Source organism: Pelodiscus sinensis, chromosome 29 (assembly GCF_052426305.1).
Source record: "Pelodiscus sinensis isolate ZL-2025 chromosome 29, ASM5242630v1, whole genome shotgun sequence".
Lineage (NCBI taxonomy): Eukaryota > Metazoa > Chordata > Testudines > Trionychidae > Pelodiscus > Pelodiscus sinensis.
In genome coordinates, this window is record NC_143080.1 from 8,445,606 (window position 1) to 8,465,832 (window position 20,227).

Here is a 20,227-nt window from a genome sequence, read left to right on the forward strand (position 1 = left end):
GTCCCCGTCCCCGTCCCCCCCGTGGGACCGGCGCTCGCTGATAGGTGCGGGGTGTGGGAGGGGGGCAGCCCGTCCCCGCCCCCAGCGCCCACATCTCGGCCCCTCTCCCGCGGGCTGCTCCACACTCGGCTGCGAGCCCCGGAGCGCGGCAGCCTCGGCCGCTCCGGGAGGGGCTTGACCGGACCCCAGACGGGCAGCGGACCCTCCCCCTGCTACCCGACGGGTAGGAATCCCCGCGCCAGGCACCCCGATTCCCCCGGGAATCCTTCGCCCCCCGCGTCCCCCGGACTCCCCAGAATCCTCCCCCGCCCCCGGACTCTCTTCGCGCCAGGCGACCCCCCCCCCCCGACTCCTTCCGTGCTCCCCCGGATTCCCCCCACATCAGCCCCCCCCAATCCTCTCGTGCCCCCGGACTCCCTCCAGGGCAGGCGCGCCCCCCCCCCCCCGATTCTCCCACACCCCCAGCGTCCCCCACGGCAGGCCCCCCCCGATTCTCCCACACCCCCAGCGTCCCCCACGGCAGGCGCCCCCCCCCGATTCTCCCACACCCCCAGCGTCCCCCACGGCAGGCCCCCCCCCCCCGATTCTCCCACACCCCCAGCGTCCCCCACGGCAGGCGCCCCCCCCCGATTCTCCCACACCCCCAGCGTCCCCCACGGCAGGCCCCCCCCGATTCTCCCACACCCCCAGCGTCCCCCACGGCAGGCGCCCCCCCCCGATTCTCCCACACCCCCAGCGTCCCCCACGGCAGGCGCCCCCCCGATTCTCCCCTCACTCCCAGCCTCCCCCACGGCAGGCGCCCCCCCCCGATTCTCCCCTCACCCCCCCCCCCGATTCTCCCTCACCCCCAGCCTCCCCCACGGCAGGCGCCCCCCCAGCCTCCCCTCACCCCCAGCCTCCCTCGCTCTAGACAACCTCCTCCCCCGACTCCTTCCGTGCCCCCCCCCCCCCGAATCCTCTCGCGCCCCCAGACTCCCCTCAGGGCAGGGGTCCCTCTGATTTTCCCCTCACCCCCCCATCCTCCCTCACCCCCAGACTCCGCCGCACCAGGCCCCCCATCTCCTCCAGAACCTTCGCGTCTACCCGGACTCCCCACACACCAGGCGCACCCCCCCCCCCATTCCCTCTGCCCCACGCAGTGCCCCCCAGACTTCCCTTAGACTCCCAGGCAAAGCTCGACCCCGGCCCGCCTGGCGCCACCTCGGGCCGATGCCTGCCACGCGCCGCCCCCCGTGGGACGAGCAGCCGGGCCCAGTCCGGGGCCGGACCCGGCAGCGCTTCGTGGACAAGAACGGGCGCTGCAACGTGCAACACGGGAACCTGGGTGGGCAGAGCAGCCGCTACCTCTCCGACCTCTTCACCACCCTGGTGGACCTCAAGTGGCGCTGGAACCTGCTCATCTTCCTGCTGACCTACACGGGCGCCTGGCTGGCCATGGCCGCCCTGTGGTGGGGCATCGCCTACCTGCGGGGCGACCTGCGCCGCCCGTCCCTGCCAGGCCACCGGCCCTGCGTGGCCAACGTGCACAACTTCCCCTCGGCCTTCCTCTTCTTCATCGAGACCGAGGCCACCATCGGCTACGGGCACCGCTACATCACCGAGCGCTGCCCCGAGGGCATCGCCCTCTTCCTGCTCCAGTCCCTGCTGGGCTCCATCGTGGACGCCTTCCTGGTGGGCTGCATGTTCATCAAGATGTCCCAGCCCAAGAAGCGGGCCGAGACCCTCATGTTCAGCCGGGCGGCCGTCATCTCGCAGCGGGACGGCCGCCTCTGCCTCATGTTCCGCGTAGGCAACCTACGCAACAGCCACATGGTCTCAGCGCAGATCCGCTGCAAGCTCATCCAGGTTAGGGGGCGGGCATGGATTGGCGAGGAGACGGGGGGTTGGGCCCAGTGGGGTGCCACCAGAAGGGACCACTGGGGTGGAGCCCAACTTTGGGTGGATGGGCAATGGTGGGGGTTTGGGTGAAGCCCCACTCCTTGGCCAGGGTGCTGGATGACAGGGCGTTGGTGGAGTGGGATCAGCTCCAGCACCCCAGCCTTGCTCTCTGGCAGGGTGCCAGATGGCAGGGCGCTGGAGCATAGGCCAAGTGGGACCAGCCCCAGCACCCCAGCTGGGGTGCTGGATGGCAGAGCTTGGTGGAGTGGGATCAGCTCCAGAACCAGAATCCAGCCGGAGTGCCAGATGGCAGGGCAGAGAGCACCAGTGGAGAGGAGTCAGCCCCCACATCCCAGCCCCACTCCACAGCTGAGTGCCAAGTGGGGCAGAGTCAGCTCCGGCCCCCTGGTCCACACCCCAGATGGAGTAAAAGCTGGGGCAAAAGGAGAGCCCTGGGTGGGCCTGGATGCAAAGTGCGGCCACAGTCCACCCAGGCCCACCCATGGCTACCCCCTGCCTTATCAAACCCATGCCACAGCCCTGCTCTCTCCTTAGCAGCCTGTTTGCCCAGTGCCTGGGACTTGGGGCAGCCCACTCCCCAATGTTCCCTCTAACGTGTTCCATCCATGTGCAGAATAATTTGTTTTATCCAAGGCATGTGCAGATGTGCACAGCCAGCAGAACAAACTCTAGCTGGGTGGCATTTGCATCTCTCCTCACTGGCCGCACAAACGCCCAATTTATAGGGACCACTGCCTAGCTCTGCAGTGAGGCAAGAGACAGGGAAGGGGAGGGTGGGGAGGGAAAGGGCTGGATTTTCACCAGGGCATGGACCCTCAGATCCCCGGCTCCTGCTGCAAGCGGCTGGCAAGTGGGTGCTGCTCACCAGGCTTTGAGGCTGCGCGCTTGGCAGGGAGAGGGACGTGGCAGCTGTGGAATACCCAGAAGCTGCGAAGTGGGAATCTTGTTTGGGATGCTCTGAAAATGGGGAGCGAGAGAGTTGAAGGTGAGAGATGACGGGTCGGACCCGGACCCTAACCCCTTTGGCCCAAGAGCTCCGGCGAGGGGACTTCAGCAGCCTGGTGCCTCCAGAGACAGTTGTTTCGGATATTTTAAAATCAGAAACACGGACCAAGGCAGCTTTGCAGGAAGCACTTCTGTTTCCAGCTGCATGTTGTGAAGCTGACTGTGAAATACTGCACAGGTTGGACCTTCCTGGTCCGGCACCCTTGGGACTCCAAATCAGGGAGTTTGCTGTACCGGGAAGGTCAACGCCCCCCTGCTGGCAACTGACCCCACTCCCTCCAGCAGCTCTGGCAGGACCAGCAGCTGGGAGCCCTATCGCCACTGGGGTTGCACCTTTCTGTCCAGCCAGGGCTCCTGGCTGTGGCTTCCTGGCTCCAGCTCCCCTGCCTCCAGCCTGACCAGGGCACTCTCTGTAGCTGGTCTGGCTGGGGGCTTCCCAGCCACCTCGGGCCACTCCGTTGCTAGTCCAGCTGGGGGCCTCCTGGCTACCTCTGGCCCTTCTGCTGCCAGTCCAGCCAACGGCTTCCTGACCACCTCTGGCCCCTCCACTGCTAATGCAGGTGGGGTACTAGCCCACATGCTGCTAGCCTGCCAATGGCTTCCCAGCCACTGCTGCCCCCCCTGCTGCCGCCAACCCGCCATCCCCCCACTGCTGGACTCATAGGGGGCCCAGTTCCAGCCTCCAGGCCTCTCTGGTCAGCAACATCCATGACCCTTGCCAGTCCACAGATGTTGCAAGACCAGAAAGACCCAGATTTGCAGTCTGGTAAGGAAGACATCAATCAGCAGTTACAATATCACTGGGAAATTGTGACAATCCAGGTCCAGTACCCCAAGGGTGAACAGAGGGCTTGGACCCCCAGGGAACTGTGGACAATGTTGCTGAGTTGGTAACTGAATACAACATTGTGGAGTTGTTTTTTTCTTATGAGAACTTGTTCTGTGGTTGGTGATCATGAGACGCGTTCAGGTCCGGTGTAAAACACTGCAGTTGTTACGAGGGGACACCTGCTGTTTCATCTCACACCCACAGGCAATGAAATAATCAGGCTAGTCCAAGCTATTTGTTTCCACACCGCTCACTGCAACACCTAGGACCCCACCAGCTAGGGAGACAACTGTGGACCATAAAGTCCTGTTAAAAGTAAAATGTATCCAGAAACAGAAGGCCTGAAATCCCGGAAAGATTAGATCCCAATCCATGGCACAAGGCACAGTTGGAAAGTGTGCGGAGGACATAGGTAAGGAGTATTAGAAAAGGAAATTTCACTCTTGGGCTACATCTTCACGGAGAGTTCTCCCTCCCAGCAGAAAATATTCTAATAAGGGACTCATTAGCATAAACTGCAACATCATTAGCATATTTTCTGCTTGCACAAGGGGTTTTTGCGCAAAAAGAAGCAGCGTGGACTGGGGGTTTTTTGCGCAAAACCCCCATTTGCACAAGATTCTTGAGCCGTTGCCAGATCTTATGCAAAACAGGGATTTTGTGCAAAAAAAAACATCCACGGTGCTGCTTTTTGCACAAAAACCCCTTGCGCAAAAAGAAACGGCAGAAAATATGCTAATGATGAGTCCCACATTAGCATATTTTCTGCCAGAAGAACTCGCAGTGAAAACAAAGCCATATAGAAGTATAAGGCCTGAAATTCTGGTGGTGTGTGGGGTAGGTGGAGGAGTGGATCTTGTGGGGGTTTTGTACCATCTGAGATCACCCACAGGCTGGGAGACCCTCTTGTGGCCAGTACGTTAGCATTGGGGCAGCTTTGCATTGGTGGCAAACTACATACTATAGACATATAATATATCACTCAAAGTACAGACACTCCAAGACGGTGGGTTTACCCACAGCGTCTGTGCCAGGTTGTACTTTTGTCAGACCGGCACATGTGCGATGTTGCCAAGAAGGCCTCATGCTCTTGCGATTGTGCTTTGCCCCATCCGGCTGACAGCTGATCTCGCTTCACTTCTCTTGCACGTGATTCGACGGGGTTTTAATTCTGTCAGCGTTGAGCAATGCGGAGAGATATCCTCTATCGCACTTGTAGATTTGGAAGGGGACCCATATTTAGCCAATGACCGCAGGGTTTCCAGGCACCGTTTCAGGACGGGACAGGCTGTTCTGAAGGCTTTGCTGTTTGAAAAGGGTATGGTCTCCGGAAAGGGTGATACCTCGTCAGATGTAGCTTGTGTGTCCCAAGGCACTCAGATGACAAAGGTGCCATCATAGAGTGGGTTGATGACTTGTTGTGGGATGTGGCGCTGCCTAGCAACTTTGCCAGCTAGTACAATGGTGCCAGAATTTCCTTTGGATCGAGCTGTACGCAGCTGTATTGTGATGGGTTGCAGTTACCTCTTTGAGCACCACTTTAAGCTAGCACGAAGCTCCCTGCATGCTTTCTATCAGCCTCTGAGTCTTCCATGGCTCACCCTCCAGCCAGGCGTCACCGCTCAAAAGCCTTTCTAAGACACAGGTTGAACCTCTCTAGTCCAGCACCTTCGGGATCTGACTGGTGCTGATCTAGAGAATTTGCCGAACCACAGGAGGTCAGTTGTCTAGCCACGTTACCAACATTTCCCCTGCTTGCTGGGCTCTTAGACAGTCGGGGGTAAATCAGAGCTAAACAGCACAGAACACAGAGCCAGGACTGGAGGCTGTAAACAAACTTTATGGGACTGCAGGAAACTTGACCACACCCAGGAGAAGCGGACATCCAGCCCGCCCGATCATGACAGACCACGGATGTCGGTGGCCCAGAATGTTCCAGACTAGAAGGTTCAACGTTCATCAGGCTACATCTATACTGCCCCCATTTTGCACAAAAAAATATGCAAATGAGGTGAAGGGAAGGGTGGAATACCGTCGTGCCTCATTTGCATAATTAATGAGGCTCCATTTGTGTGCCAAACCCCCTTACGCAAGAGCCATTCTTCCTGAAAAAAAATGCAGAAGAACAGCTCTTGCATAACAGGGGGGTTTGCGCAAAAACGGAGCCATGTCGATGTCTCCTTTTTGTGCAAAAATGAAGCCTCATTAATTATGCAAATGAGGCACAGCAATATTCCATGCTTTGCCTTATTTGCATATTTTTTGTGCAATATGGGGGCAGCGTAGACATAGCTTAAAAGTCTCAAAACAGGAGCAATTTCTTGCCCTTCAGGGCCAATTATAACCAAAATAGTTTCTCTTCCTTATGGGTGAAATTCCATCTCCAAAACTGAATCTTGAGCTTCTGCCCCTAACTGTAGCCACTAATGGATACTGCACCTGCTGGGTTCTCTGGGTGTGACCTTAGTCACATCCCTCCTTGCTCCTCTGGCTCTAGCCGGCCTGAAGCTCCTAGCCGGCAGATCTTTGCCTTTTGGCTTTCTGAGACCATCACTGCAAAGCAGGTTCCTTTCGTTATTCAAATGGCTTTTCTCTGAGCTCTGTCCGAGGTATAGCTCTTTTGAATTGTGGAGACCAGATTTAAATATTTCAGTAGCAATTGCACCAATGCCAAATAGAGAAGAAACTCTTGATATTCGCCTGTTATTCCGTTTTGGCTCCAGGAACACTCTGGGAACTCCGGCTCAACTGATGATGCTCCATAGGCCCCAAATCTTTTTCAGAGTTAGTGCTTCCCAGGAAAGAATCCCTCATTTTTTAAGAAAGGCCTACATTCTTCGTTCCAAGATGTACAACTTCCTGTTCGGCCATATTAAAACATAAGTTGCCCACCCTCTGCTTACCAAGCAGTTCAGATTACTCTCTATCAGAGACCTGTCCTCTTAATTATTTACTCCCCCAATATCTGCCATCTGACAACGTAATGGGTGATTTTATGTTTTCATCCTGGTCATTGATAAAAACGTTAAATAGCGGATGGGCATAAACTGATCCCTGTAGTACCCCACTAGAATATTTTGACATCTATCAGTTAGCCATTTTTAATCCATTAAAGACACACCATATTAATTTTATATCCTAGTGTTTTAATCAAAATGATATGTAGTACCAAATCACAGGCCTTACAGAAGTCTAAGTATATTACCTCAATACTATTACCTTTATCCATCTCCTAAAAAATAAAGTTAAGTTGGCAAGATCTATTTTTCATAAATCTATGCTCATTGGCATTTATTCTATTACCCTTCCCTTCAATTTTTTATTAATAGAGTCCTATGTCAGCTGCTTCATTATCTTGCTGATAGGCCTATAATTAGCTTGGTTGGCTGATTTGCTCTTTTTAAATCTTGGCACAACAGTACTTTTCTTCCAGTCTTCTGAAGTACCTTTGGGCTGTGTCTAGACTGGCAAGTTTTTCCACAAAATCATCTGCTTTTGCGGAAAAACTTGCCAGCTGTCTACACTGGCCGCTTGAATTTCCGGAAAAGCACTGACGATCTCATGTAAGATCGTCAGTGCTTTTCCGGAAATACTATGCTGCTCCCGTTCGGGCAAAAGTCTTTTTCCGACAGACTTTTGCCCAAGAGGGCCAGTGTAAACAGCACAGTACTGTTTTCCGCAAAAAAACCCCAATCGCGAAAATGGCGATCGGGGCTTTTTTGCGGAAAACTGCGTCTAGATTGGCCACGGACGCTTTTCCTGAAAAAGTGCTTTTGCGGAAAAGCATCCTGCCAATCTAGATGTGCTTTTCCGAAAATGCTTTTAACGGAAAACTTGGCCGTTAAAAGCATTTTCGGAAAATCATGCCAGTGTAGACGTAGCCTTGGTGTACCAAGAGTTACTGAAAATCAACATTAAGTGTATGTCTATGCAGTAGCGTGTACCTCGAAATAAGCTATGCAATTTGAGCTACGCAAGTTGCATAGCTTTTTTCAAAATAGCTTATTTCGAAATTTGGCGCTGTCTGCACAGCACTTTTTTCAAAATAAATTGCTAGTCCACTGACTTCCTTAATCCACGTACATGTTTTACAGGAAGTACGAGTAAGAAGTCCATTATTTCGAATTTATCTCGAAATTACGGGCTTCTTATGTAGGCAGCACATAACGTTATTTTGGAATAATGGAATAATGGATGTTATTCCAAAATAACTCTGCTGTGTAGACATACCCTCAGGGTCCAGCAAGCTCTATCAGGTCTTTTAAAACTCTTGGATGCAAGTCATCCAGAAATGCTAATTTAAAAATGTCTAACTTTAGTAGCTACTGGACAATCAATTGAACATGAGCGCCCTTTGAGAAACTGTGGCCAAAAGCAGTAATATAATGCTTGGGTGTATCAATACAGCAGTGGGCAGTAACTAGCCCGTGAGCCAGATGTGGTTTGCCAGCGTTAGTCCCTGCTGGGCCGCTACCACTGTATTTATCCGCACTCCACAGGTATGGGTGCCTGCAGCTCCCATTGGCCGTGGATCGCCATTCCCAGCCAATGGGAGCTGCGGGAAATGGCATGGACTGGAATGAAGGTAAATAAAGCAGCAAAGGTCTGCAACTCATTGTCTACCATTGTATTAATAGGAGACTATTGAGTAGGAGTATGGAGGTTGTATTTCCTCTGTATTTGGCACTTCTGTGACCTCTCCTGGAATACTGTTTCCAGTTGTAGTATGCACAGAAAAGATGTTGATAAATTGGAGTGCGCTTCAGAGAAGAATCCATTGAAAACATGCCTACATCTGAAAGAATCAAGGAGCTCAGTCTAAGCTTAATGAAAAGGAGGGTAACTTGATCAGTTAAATTTCTGTTCCCATATAGACCACAGAGCTCTTCCATCTAGCAGACAAAAGTGTCAGAAGATCCAAAGGTCAGAAGATGACACTAGACTAAATCAGACTAAAAAATGAGGCACATTTTTAACATTGATACCGTATTGGAACAACTTACAAAAGTTGTGTGGATTTCCCATCACTGGAAATTTTTAAATCCAGATTAGTTTGTTTTTCTAAAGAATATAAACTCCAGTTCAAACAGGAATTAAGGGACACCCTAGGACATGTGTTACACAAAGGGTCAGACATAAATGATCATAATGGTACCTTCTGACCTTCGAATCTCTAAATTCGGCTTTGTCTCTCTCATGTTACTGCTGATTTACAATTCCATGACCTCTGTGGTCATTCTTCACTTTTATGGGGAGGGTTGCAGACAAATAATTGCCAAAGAAGGCAAAGTTTAATTAAAACAATAGATGACATTAACGTAGGACTGGAAGGGACCTCAGTATATATCATCTAGTCCAGCCTCCAGGACTGAGACTGGACTAAGGCCAGGTCTACACTAAAGAAGAAGGTCAAATTAAGATACGCAACTCCAGTTATGTTAATTACGTAGCTGGAGTCAAACAAACATTAATTCTAGTGAGGGTCTGATTCACCCAATAGTCTAACAACAGAACAAAGGATATCTCATGACGGTGATAGTAAACTTACAACAATAATGCAGCAAAGAGAAAGTAAGTATTAAATATTTGTTCTGTAGCTAGGACAACGTTGAATAATTATTCACATCATAGCAATCAGAAGTTACTAGGGAGGATGAAAAACAGCATCTGCAAAATTTCTGAACACTCAAATCTGCAGGGTCCAGGAACTCTGACCAATGGATGTTAATTTTTAATAAATATTGGCATAGCATGGCAGTTCTAGAGGACTAAAGGTAATACTGAGCCAATAATTAAAAAGAGTAAATGAAATGACTTGTGTAACAATAGGACAGTTACTATAATACCACTTATGAGCAAAAATGCTTGGTGCAGGATGCAAGTAGTGAAGGATGCCAATCAACATGGTTTTATGAAATAGGTCTGGTCAAACCATTTATTTTTCCGATTACAAGTTTGATAAATCAACATGAGTTCTGTAAGGCCTTGAGTTAGTACCGTATGACTGGTTGAAAATATGAAAGTGAAAGGCAACTTGGGTGAAAGTGATCATGAAATCATAGAATTCATGATTCTAAGGAATGGTAGAAGGGAAAACAGCAAAACAGAGACGATGGATTTCAGGAAGGCAGATTTTAGTAAATTCAGAAAGCTTGTAGGTAAGGTCCCATGGGAAGCAAGACTTAGAGGAAAAAACACTGAAGACAGCTGGCAGTTTTTCAAAGGGACATTATCAAGGGCCCAAAAGCAAACTATTCCGTTGCATAGGAAAGATAGAAAGTCTGGCAAAAGGCCGCCTTGGATTAACCAGCTCTTGCATGGTCTAAAAATCAAAAAGGAGTCAGATAAAAAGTGGAAACTGTGTCAAATTACAAAGGATGAGTATCAGCAAACACAGGTATGCAGGGGCAAGATTAAAAAGACAAAGGCACAAAACAAGCTCAATCTAGCTAGAGACAAAGGGTAACAAGAATCATAGAATCATAGAATAATAGGACTGGAAGGGACCTCGAGAGGTCATCGAGTCCAGCCCCCCGCCCTCAAGGCAGGACCAAGCTCCGTCTACACCATCCCTGACAGATGTCTATCTAACCTGTTCTTAAATATCTCCAGAGAGGGAGATTCCACCACCTCCCTTGGCAATTTATTCCAATATTTGACCACCCTGACAGTTAGGAATTTTTTCCTAATGTCCAATCTAAACCTCCCCTGCTGCACTTTAAGCCCATTACTCCTTGTCCTGTCCTCAGTAACCAAGAGGAACAAATTTTCTCCTTCCTCCTTGTGACACCCTTTTAGATATTTGAAAACCGCTATCATGTCCCCCCTTAATCTTCTTTTTTCCAAACTAAACAAGCCCAGTTCATGAAGCCTGGCTTCATAGGTCATGTTCTCTAAACCTTTAATCATTCTTGTCGCTCTTCTCTGTACCCTTTCCAATTTCTCCACATCTTTCTTGAAATGTGGCGCCCAGAACTGGACACAGTACTCCAGCTGAGGCCTAACTAGTGCAGAGTAGAGCGGCAGAATGACTTCATGAGTTTTGCTTACAACACACCTGTTGATACAACCTAGAATCATATTTGCTTTTTTTGCAACAGCATCACACTGTTGACTCATATTCAACTTGTGGTCCACTATGACCCCTAGATCCCTTTCCGCCATGCTCCTTCCTAGACAGTCGCTTCGCATCTTGTATGTATGGAACTGATTGTTCCTTCCTAAGTAGAGCACTTTGCATTTCTCTTTATTAAACCTCATCCTGTTTACCTCTGACCATTTCTCTAACTTGCTAAGGTCATTTTGAATTATGTCCCTATCCTCCAAAGAAGTTGCAACCCCACCCAGTTTGGTATCATCTGCAAACTTAATAATATAGAAGATATTCTATACATGTATTAGAAGCAAGAGGAAGACCAAGGACAGGGTAGGCCCATTGCTCAGTGAGGAGGGAGAAACAACAGGAAACTTGGAAATGGCAGAGGTGCTTAATGACTTCTTTGTTTCAGTCTTCACCAAGAAGTTTGATGATGAAGGGATCCCTAACATAGTGAATGCTAACGGAAATGGGGTAGGTTTAGACGTTAAAAATTACTTCGAAAAATTAGATGTCTGCAAGTCAGGAGGGCCTGATTGATGATATTCATCCTAGAATACTCAAGGAGCTGATAGAGGAGGTATCTGAGCCTTTAGCTATCATCTTTGAAAAATCATGGAAGTCAGAAGAGATTCCAGAAGACTGGAAATGGGCAAATCTAGTGCCCATCTATAAAAAGGGAAATAAGAACAACCCAAAAAACTACAGACCAGTCAGTTTAACTTCTGTGCCAGGAAAGATAATGGAGCAGATAATTAAGGAATTAATCTGCAAATAACTGGAAGAAAATAAGGTGATAGGCAACAGCCAGCATGGATTTGTAAAGAACAAATCATGTCAAACCAATCTGATAGCTTTCTTTGATAGGATAACAAGTCTTGTGGATCTTGTTAAGTTGTGGACATGGTATACCTTAACTTTAATAAGGCATTTGATATGGTCTCGCATGACCTTCTTATCAATAAACCAGGCAAATACAACTTAGATGGAGCTACTATAAGGTGGGTGCATAACTGGCTGGATAACCATTCTCAGAGAGTAGTTATTAATGGTTCACTGTCATCTTGGGAGGGCATAACAAGTGGGGTTCTGCAGGGATCTGTTCTGGGACTAGTTCTGTTCAATATCTTCATCAATGATTTAGATGATGGCGTAGAGAGTACGCTTAAGTTTGCAGATGATACTAAACTGGAAGGGGTTGCAAGTGCTTTGGAGGACAGGGTCATAATTCAAAGCGATCTGGACAAATTGGAGAAATGGTCTGAAGTAAATAGGATGAAGTATTGAAATACAAAGTATTCCACTTAGGAGAGAACAATCTGTTTCACATATAGGCTGCGTCTAGACTGGCAAGTCTACATTGGCCGCTTGAATTTGCACAAGAACACTGACGATCTAATGTAAGATTGTCAGTGTTCTTGCACAAATACTATGATGCTCCCACTCAGGGATAAGCCCTCTTGAGCAAATGCTTTTGTGCAAGAGGGCCAGTGTAGACAAGTAAAAACTGTTTTGCGCAAAAAAGCCCCTATGGCGAAAATGGCGATCAGGGCTTTCTTGCGCAAAACCGCATCTAGATTGGCACGGACGCTTTTCCACAAAAAGTGCTTTTGCGCAAAAGCGTCCATGCCAATCTAGATGCTCTTTTCCACAAATGAGAAAAACATGAGCTATGAGTCAAGGAGAAGAGAAGACTGAGAGGGGACATGATAGCGGTTTTCAGGTATCTAAAAGGAAGGCACGGGGGGGAGGGTTGGGGGGAATTGTTCTCCTAGGCCTCTGAGGATAGGACAAGCAGCAATGGGCTTAAACTGCAACAAGGGAGGTTTAGGTTGGACACTAGGAAAAACTTCCTGTCAGGGTGGTTAAACACTGGAATAAATTGCCTGGGGATGTTGCGGAATCTCCATCACTGGAGATATTTAAGAGGAGCTTAGACAGACATCTATCAGGGATAATCTAGACCGTGCTTGGTCCCGCCATGAGGGCAGGGGACTGGACTTGATGATCTCTCGAGGTCCCTTCCAGTCCTAGTATTCTATGATTAACTAAAAAATAGCAATAAAGAAAATTAATGTATCATATATTAAATGGGTTAAAATCATTAACAGATAGATCTCAAAATAATTGTTAATGAAGCAACATCATTCATTTGGGTTGTTTCTAGTGGGGATGTGTTCTAGGCCCAATACTAATTAATATCTTTATCCATGATCTGGAAGAAAATATAAAATCACTGTTAGTGAGGTTTGTAAATGACGAAGTCTAGTGGAGCAGTAAATCATGACAGGACGACTTATGCAGAGTGATCTAGGAATGACTAGTGTACTGTACAAATACTAGCATATAACAACACACAACTGCAGTAGTAACGTTATCAGACACATTTAGACCCTGTCACAACTTTCTGATCTTTGTTTTCTATACTGCTGGGGCCTAACTATCTATTTGTCTTTAGTCCCGACAGACCCCAGAAGGGGAATTCTTGCCGTTAGATCAATGTGAGTTGGATGTTGGATTTGGAACTGGAGCTGACCAGCTGTTTTTAGTTTCTCCTTTAACCATCTGCCACGAAATCAATCCCCAGAGCCCCCTTTTTTGTCTCTCTCAAAGATCGCTAAGAAGTGAGCAGTTTGAGATTGTCGTCATCCTGGAAGGAATTGTTGAAACTACTGGTAAGATTATCTGAACAAAATGAACGGTGCATGCACTGTGTTAAAGTTGACCCTTTCAGCTTCTCTTTATCACTGGTGCAATATTGTATCAAGGCAGTCATTCAAAATTCTCTTCTAGAAAAACTGAATTGGTTGTTTCCATCAGCCTAACCATGGGAAGCTTGGAATAGATTTTGTGCCTGAGATAGAATGTTTTCACAATCCCTTTACAAATCTGCATTAAAATGTAGCAATCATGAATCCGAGCCTTAAGTGAGGCAAAATATCTCAGAAACTTTACAATATAGCATATTAGAGGATTTACCCAGCTTCCTTGGGTCCTTGACTCAAATAATTCTTGGTTTTCTTCATTGTTCTGGAGCGGGGCTGGGGAGGAGGGGTTCAGGATGCAGGCTGCTCTGCAGAGAGGACAACGCCAGCCCTCTTACACTGCAGCAGCTTGGGGCCAGGTGAGAAGTGCCTCTCCATGGCTGCTGCAGCTCCAGTGGGCATAGCTGGGGGAGAGGTGAATGCCTCCCGGATGGGGGAAAAGACAGACACACAAATAGACAAACTCTCTCAAATATAAAGTAAATAGCTGTCCCTTTCTCCACCCTTGCCCCCTGCTGCCCCAGAGGGCTTATAGCTGTCCCAGTCCTCGTCTCTGGCCCCTTGCTATCCCCTATGGGAATTATCTTTCTGTTTTACGAGAAATAGTCCCATTCTAGGCACATCCCATTGTCCTGGCACAACCAGACCCTCACCTTGTTATAAATTATAAGAGGAAGCTGTATATCAAATTTGTTGGTCCTAGCTCTTACGACAGGGGTACAGAACCTAAGACCCGGGGGCTGGATGCGGCCTCAGGTTGCCTGGATCTGACTCCCGAGGCTTAGGGACTCCTCCAACATTGGGGAGCCTGAACTGGCACTCCAGCCCCCGCCCCCTTCCTTCCCATAACCCCGACTGATTTTTCGGTGGGTCAGCAGCCCCTGACCCAAAAGAGGTCCCCACCCATAGATCAAAGAATCAAAGCTGGAAGAGACCTGAGAAGGTCGTGAAGTCCAGCCCCCTGCCCAAAGCAGGACCAATCCCAACTAAATCATCCCATCCAGGGTTTTGTCAAGCCAAGACTTAAAAACATCTAGGCTACGTCTACACTGCAGAGACACAAGAATTTGCAGAGTGTCCACACAAGCCCGTTTTTGCACAAGAAGTAGTACAGTACATTGTAAGAACACAGGGATTTTTGCACAAGAGTTATTCCTCTCCCACGAGCAATAAGCCATTTTGCACAAGAACTCTTGTGCAAGAAGGCAGTGTGAACAGGCAACACGGGTTTCTAGTGCAAGAAACCCCTATGGCTAAAGTGTCCATCAGAGCTTTCTTGTGCAAGAGGACGTCCACACTGCCATGGACACCCTTGTGCAAAAGCACATCTCTCGTACAAAAGCACACGGCAGTGTGGACACGCTCTTGCACAAGAACTTTTTGCGCAAGAACTAGACGTAGTGCTAGGGATGGAGATTCCATCGCCTCCCTAGGTAACCCATCCCAGTGCTTCCCCACCCTCCTAGTGAAATAGTATCCAACCTAGACCTCCTTATGGTTTAGGAGGAGCTCTTGAACAAATCGATGGACGAGCTCCCACATATGTAGCCGATGTAACAATCTCCAAGACAGCTGTACCATGATGTCAGCAGTGATGTTTTTAGGTGTGTGCTGCTGAGAAAGGATCTCGACCTTCTGTGGGGCAATGTGCTAATGAAATGAAAAGTTATTCCCCCAGCTCTAGATCCTGGCACACCTACTCTTTACTGGAGAACTCGCTAAATAAAAGTCAGGAGTACAATCCTTAACTCTCATGGTCAGCTGAGTAACGGGCCTTTCAGACCACTAACGTGACTTCCCAGACACCAGTACAGCTAAAGTAGTACCCCCAGGGCTGGCTTTAGGCCGATCTGCCCTATTCCTCCTCCTGCAGCACGCCCAGCATGACAGCACACTGTGGTCATTCTACAGTATAACTGTCCCTCCTACCAGACCCCTCCCTTTCCACTTTATGAGAAATGATCACATTCCAGGCACATCCCATTGTCCTGGCACAACCAAATGCTGCCCTTACTTTATGTTATGATAAGAGGAAGCTGCATACCATATTTGGGGGTCCTAGCTCTTACTGTTTAGGACTTTTTAGACAGACTCAGATGGACAGACGCACATTTCTAAAATGTATATTTACATCCCCTCTGCTATTCAAAATAAATTGGTTTGGTACAACAAGATGACAGAGTTAATCAAATACTTGTATAAGTAAATCTAAGTACTCAGTGACACTCTCTCAATCATTAGGAGACTGGCAGTCACCAGAGGGAGCAACACGGTAGCTCAATGTTTGTTATGTGTAGAATAGGATTGTTTTTGTATTATGGAATCTTACCAGATATTCTCCTCTTACCATATGTTGATCTGTTCTTTTATTAAATAAGGTTAACCTCCCTGTCTGTTTATATAGGAATGACATGTCAGGCTAGGACCTCCTACACAGAAGACGAAGTTCTTTGGGGACACAGATTCCTCCCAGTAATGTCACTAGAAGATGGCTTTTTTCGTGTTGATTACTCTCAGTTTCATGCCACCTTTGAAGTCCCCACACCTCCTTATAGTGTAAAAGAACAACAGGAAAACCTCTCTCTTCTATCTCCTTTGAATACTCCTATTGGTAGCCAACACAGACGGGAATACATCTGCTCGCTGGACTGCATTGATATTTTAGAGGAGAAAACAAAGAAGTTTCCTAGTAAACTTCAAAAAATTACCTCCGGAACGGAAGGCCTTCAGAGAAGAGTCCTCAGGCTGAGTTCCAGCAACGTAGAGAAAGCTTGCAGTACTGGAGATCTCTTGAAAATTCAGCAGACAAGTTCTGTTTCCAGCAATGAAGATGGCGATGAAAGGATACACCTGAAGGCCTTCAAAATAAAATCTGAGTCTCTGACTCAGTCTACCGGAGATCTTGAGATACAGCAAAAGCCTCAAGCTCTGCTCACCTTAGGGACAAGACTAGAGGATCATTTGCCTGCCAAACTTCGAAAAATGAATTCTGATCGCCTCTCCTAAATAGCAGATTCAACAGGCATTGTTGTTACTCCTCAACTGCATTTTAGACTTCTGTCCTTCAGGATTACTTTGGATTATTATTCTTAAACCCTTGTTCTCCGAGTGGACCATAGGTCATCTACAAGTCTCCTCCACTTCACTATCGAGATAAAAATTTCTAGCTGACTCCAAGAGTACCCCAGTTGTTGTCCTTCAATCTCAGTAGATCTTCTCCACGTTGTCCGAGGCCTTCCTCTTTTGTGTTTTCCTTGCCGGTTCCATGTGAGAGTTTAACGGACTATATTACTTTGGATTACTACTGGGCTAATTTGGTTTTGCCAAGAGATTCTCCTGAAATAACGATTTTCAATATTAAGTTGCTTTTTTGTATCATGTTCCATGCAAATCTGCGTTATGTAGCATGTTACATTCATTGTGCTAAATCAATAGTTCCCTGCTTTAAAACCAGGTAACAGTTCGCTCTGGTCTTCCATCCTTTCTGAAATAAAGGGGCCAGATTCTCCACTATGATATAGTGCCGATTGGATGGGGACGGGGTTGATGGCAACATGAACCTCATCTTTACACTCCCCCCCCCCACATCATATGTTAGAGAAGCCCTATGTGTGGTCTAATCTATGCCATCTCTTAAGGGACCAAGGCCATCACTGAGGAACAGTGTACCATAACGATGGCCCAGTCGCATCTTCTGTGCCAGCAACGGAGGGGAGGGACAAAGGAGCTATAGTGGCTGCTGTGCTAGTAGAAGACTCATTACACTTATGTGAGCTTCCCAAGGCTGGATCACACCTATTCTAATGGCCAGATTTGGCCAGCGCACAGCAGCTGGATTGATAAAAGAATTTGACCAAAGAAATAGATTAAGAACAAGTACAACACTTTTTTCTCATAACACTTAAAGAATTAAATCTGAAATTGATAAAATGTACTAAAACAGATGGTGAAGCAACAGAGGCACAGAAGTGAGCATGGCCTGGAATATTACAGTCCTGAGATATAAGAAGAGGAGGGTTTTTCAGAGGGTGGGTGACCAGTACTGTTCCAAACTCATAGGGAAATTATAGTCTGATTTTCTGAATTTAGAAAATGGTAAGAACTGCACTCCTGTTTTGTTTTCTTAACATTGTTAGTGCCACAGTTAATGAATAATCAAGTGTTTGCTTCAGTCTCCATTCTAGAACTGTTCTTCATCTTTTCCTGGTGGAAAAATGACTTATTTCCCAACAAGTATAAGTAACTTTAATAGTTTAATAAAATAATACTGAGTACTCATGATAATGCATGATGCTTTGCTTTTGCAAAACACTCAGTGACAATCGGATCAAATTCTGCTTGGCTGCATCTAGACTGGCAAGTTTTTCCGCAAAAGCAGCTGCTTTTGCAGAAAAACTTGCCAGCTGTCTACACTGGCCACTTGAATTTCAGGAAAAGCATTGACGATCTCATGTAAAATCATCAGTGCTTTTCCGGAAATACTATGCTGCTTCCATTTGGGAAAAAGTATTTTTCCGAAAGACTTTTGCGCAAAAGGGCCAGTGTAGACAGCACAGTAGTGTTTTCCTCAAAAAAGCCCCGATCGCGAAAATGGTGATCGGGACTTTTTTGCGGAAAACCACGTCTAGATTGGCACGGACGCTTTTCCGCAAAAACCTTATAGTGTAGATATAGCCAAAGTGTGCACGGCTAGGGAAATCATCACTTTTGAATGTCTACACTTTGCTCATTTAAATTCTCTGGCTTAAAGGTTGCCTGCAGCAGACATGTTTAAAAAAACAGGCTTGTTTCTTTATCGTGAGGTAGAGTGACTAGAGGGACAGATTATCTTTTCCTTGAGTCTCTGGTGATGGGGATTTATTATAAATGAGCTCAGGCAGACATAAATATTGAAAGGCAGCAGAAAATGGAAGAACTGAAGTGTCTCTTCTCCCTTCCCTGAGATTGAAAAAGGAGATTTTATAAGGACTCTGAAATTGTCTGCAAAGTACCCGAGTGAACACAAATCCTGCACATTTGAAACCAGAAGGGATTATGGTCACAGTCGTCATTCAAATCTTCCAGCCTTCATTTGGCTTTCCAGTTCTAGCCTCACATGCATCAAGTCATTGATCTGATACGTAAAACCCACGCTGCTGCGGTTTCATCTCTAGTACCATGAAGAACACAAACAAGTCTGTTGTCTGTGCTACTGTTCTGTGTTAGCTTTACATTACTGTATTGTATACAGTAATTAGTGCCCAATTAAAGAACTGATGTTTGTAATATGCTTTAAACACGTCTTCTGCAAATGCTGTGCTTATTGTAATAAGCAGGATAGCTGATGGAGATACTGTAGCGTGCATTGTTTCAGCTGCCTAAGTCCTCCGTTGTTATCACCAGATTCTAGAAGTGTACAGACTCTGTGCTGTGTGGGGTTTCCTTTCACCCCAACCCCCTACTTCCCAGTGGTGTAACAATACAGATTAGTTAAACTGGTATACGGCTACGACTACACTGGCGGCTTCTTGCACAAGAACTCTTTTGCAGAAGAGTTCTTGTGCAAAATATCTTCCACAAGAGAGCATCTACACTGGCATGTGCTTTTGCGCAGGAGCATCCATGGCAGTATGGATGCTTTCTTGTGCAAGAAAGCTCTGATGGCCATTTTAACCATAGGGGCTTCTTGTGCAAGAAATTCATGTTGCCTGTCTACACTGGCCTCTTGTGGAAGAGCTCTTGCGCAAGAGGGCTTATTCCTCGTGGGGAGAGGAATAACTCTTCCCGAAAAAGCCCTGTTTTACACTGCTACACTGTTCTTGCACAAGAAGCTGCCAGTGTAGACATAGCCATAGGGATTTTGAACCAGTGTTACTACTTCTGTTTCACACCCGTGTATGTTTTCCTGATCTAAACAAGCCTTTAGAGCCCATATCTCGCAAAGAAGCATTGGGAAAAGAATAAAAAAGACATTTCAAGTGGTGTAACTTTTTTTAAATTACTTTTTTTTTTCGTGTGTAATTTTGGTGACTTTGTTTTATCGGGTGGGGCTTTAAATGCATGTTATCCAACACAGTGATCCAACCACTAAAGAACTCGAGTGAGTTCATGGTGCAGGGATTAGACCATTGACTATCTATTGGCTAAAAGGGACTAGGAACAAAAAAAGAACTGTTGAAATGAACGTAGCCGCCCCCTGTCCTTAGTCTGGAAACGGTTTTTTTTTGCTGAGGAGGTGTCAATTTAGAATGTGGTTCTCTTATCTCACTGTTTCAAAGCTGACTTTGGCTTTAATAAAAGTTGAGCATTTTGTTAAAGCTCTTCGATTCTTCTACATGCAGCTGATAAGTGGGGTGCAGCTTTTGCCAGCAGTAGGTGGGATAGGGTGAGTCCCCTCTCTGGCACGGCTATTACTTCCAGCTACACCCAGTTCCCACACTCTGGTGGCTTCTTCTAGGTGCCTATCCCTGGTAGTTCCCGGCCTCTTTCTTCATGGCCTCACAGGAGAGGAGAAGAGAACCCGAGTGTAGTGAGGGGGGAACATTGAGCCATTACGAGAAAGGATTGGACTGACAGTGCTGCTGTTTCTATGAGGTCCTGCAATTTGAAATATTCTCTCTTCCGCTGTGATGTAGCCCACACTCCTCACTCCTT

General features: G+C 47.4%; 1 protein-coding gene across 1 annotated transcript; it reads left to right on the forward strand.

Annotated features, from left to right (window-relative positions):
• The first annotated feature begins 1,020 nt into the window (after positions 1–1,020).
• LOC102462604 (G protein-activated inward rectifier potassium channel 1-like) lies at positions 1,021–19,872 on the forward strand. Its single transcript, XM_006125784.5, has 3 exons — positions 1,021–1,845; positions 13,288–13,504; positions 15,999–19,872. Exons 1-3 carry the CDS (start codon positions 1,210–1,212, stop codon positions 16,598–16,600), a joined length of 1,455 nt encoding a protein of 484 aa, XP_006125846.3. The 5' UTR covers positions 1,021–1,209; the 3' UTR covers positions 16,601–19,872.
• Positions 19,873–20,227: the final 355 nt, after the last annotated feature.

Bases quoted from the DNA above. Each gene is read 5' to 3' on its own strand.
- LOC102462604 (XM_006125784.5), top strand. From the start codon at position 1,210: ATGCCTGCCACGCGCCGCCCCCCGTGGGACGAGCAGCCGGGCCCAGTC. The intron at 1,846-13,287 runs GTTAGGGGGCGG...ATTTGTCTTTAG, and splicing joins TCCGCTGCAAGCTCATCCAG to TCCCGACAGACCCCAGAAGG. The intron at 13,505-15,998 runs GTAAGATTATCT...CTGTTTATATAG, and splicing joins AGGAATTGTTGAAACTACTG to GAATGACATGTCAGGCTAGG.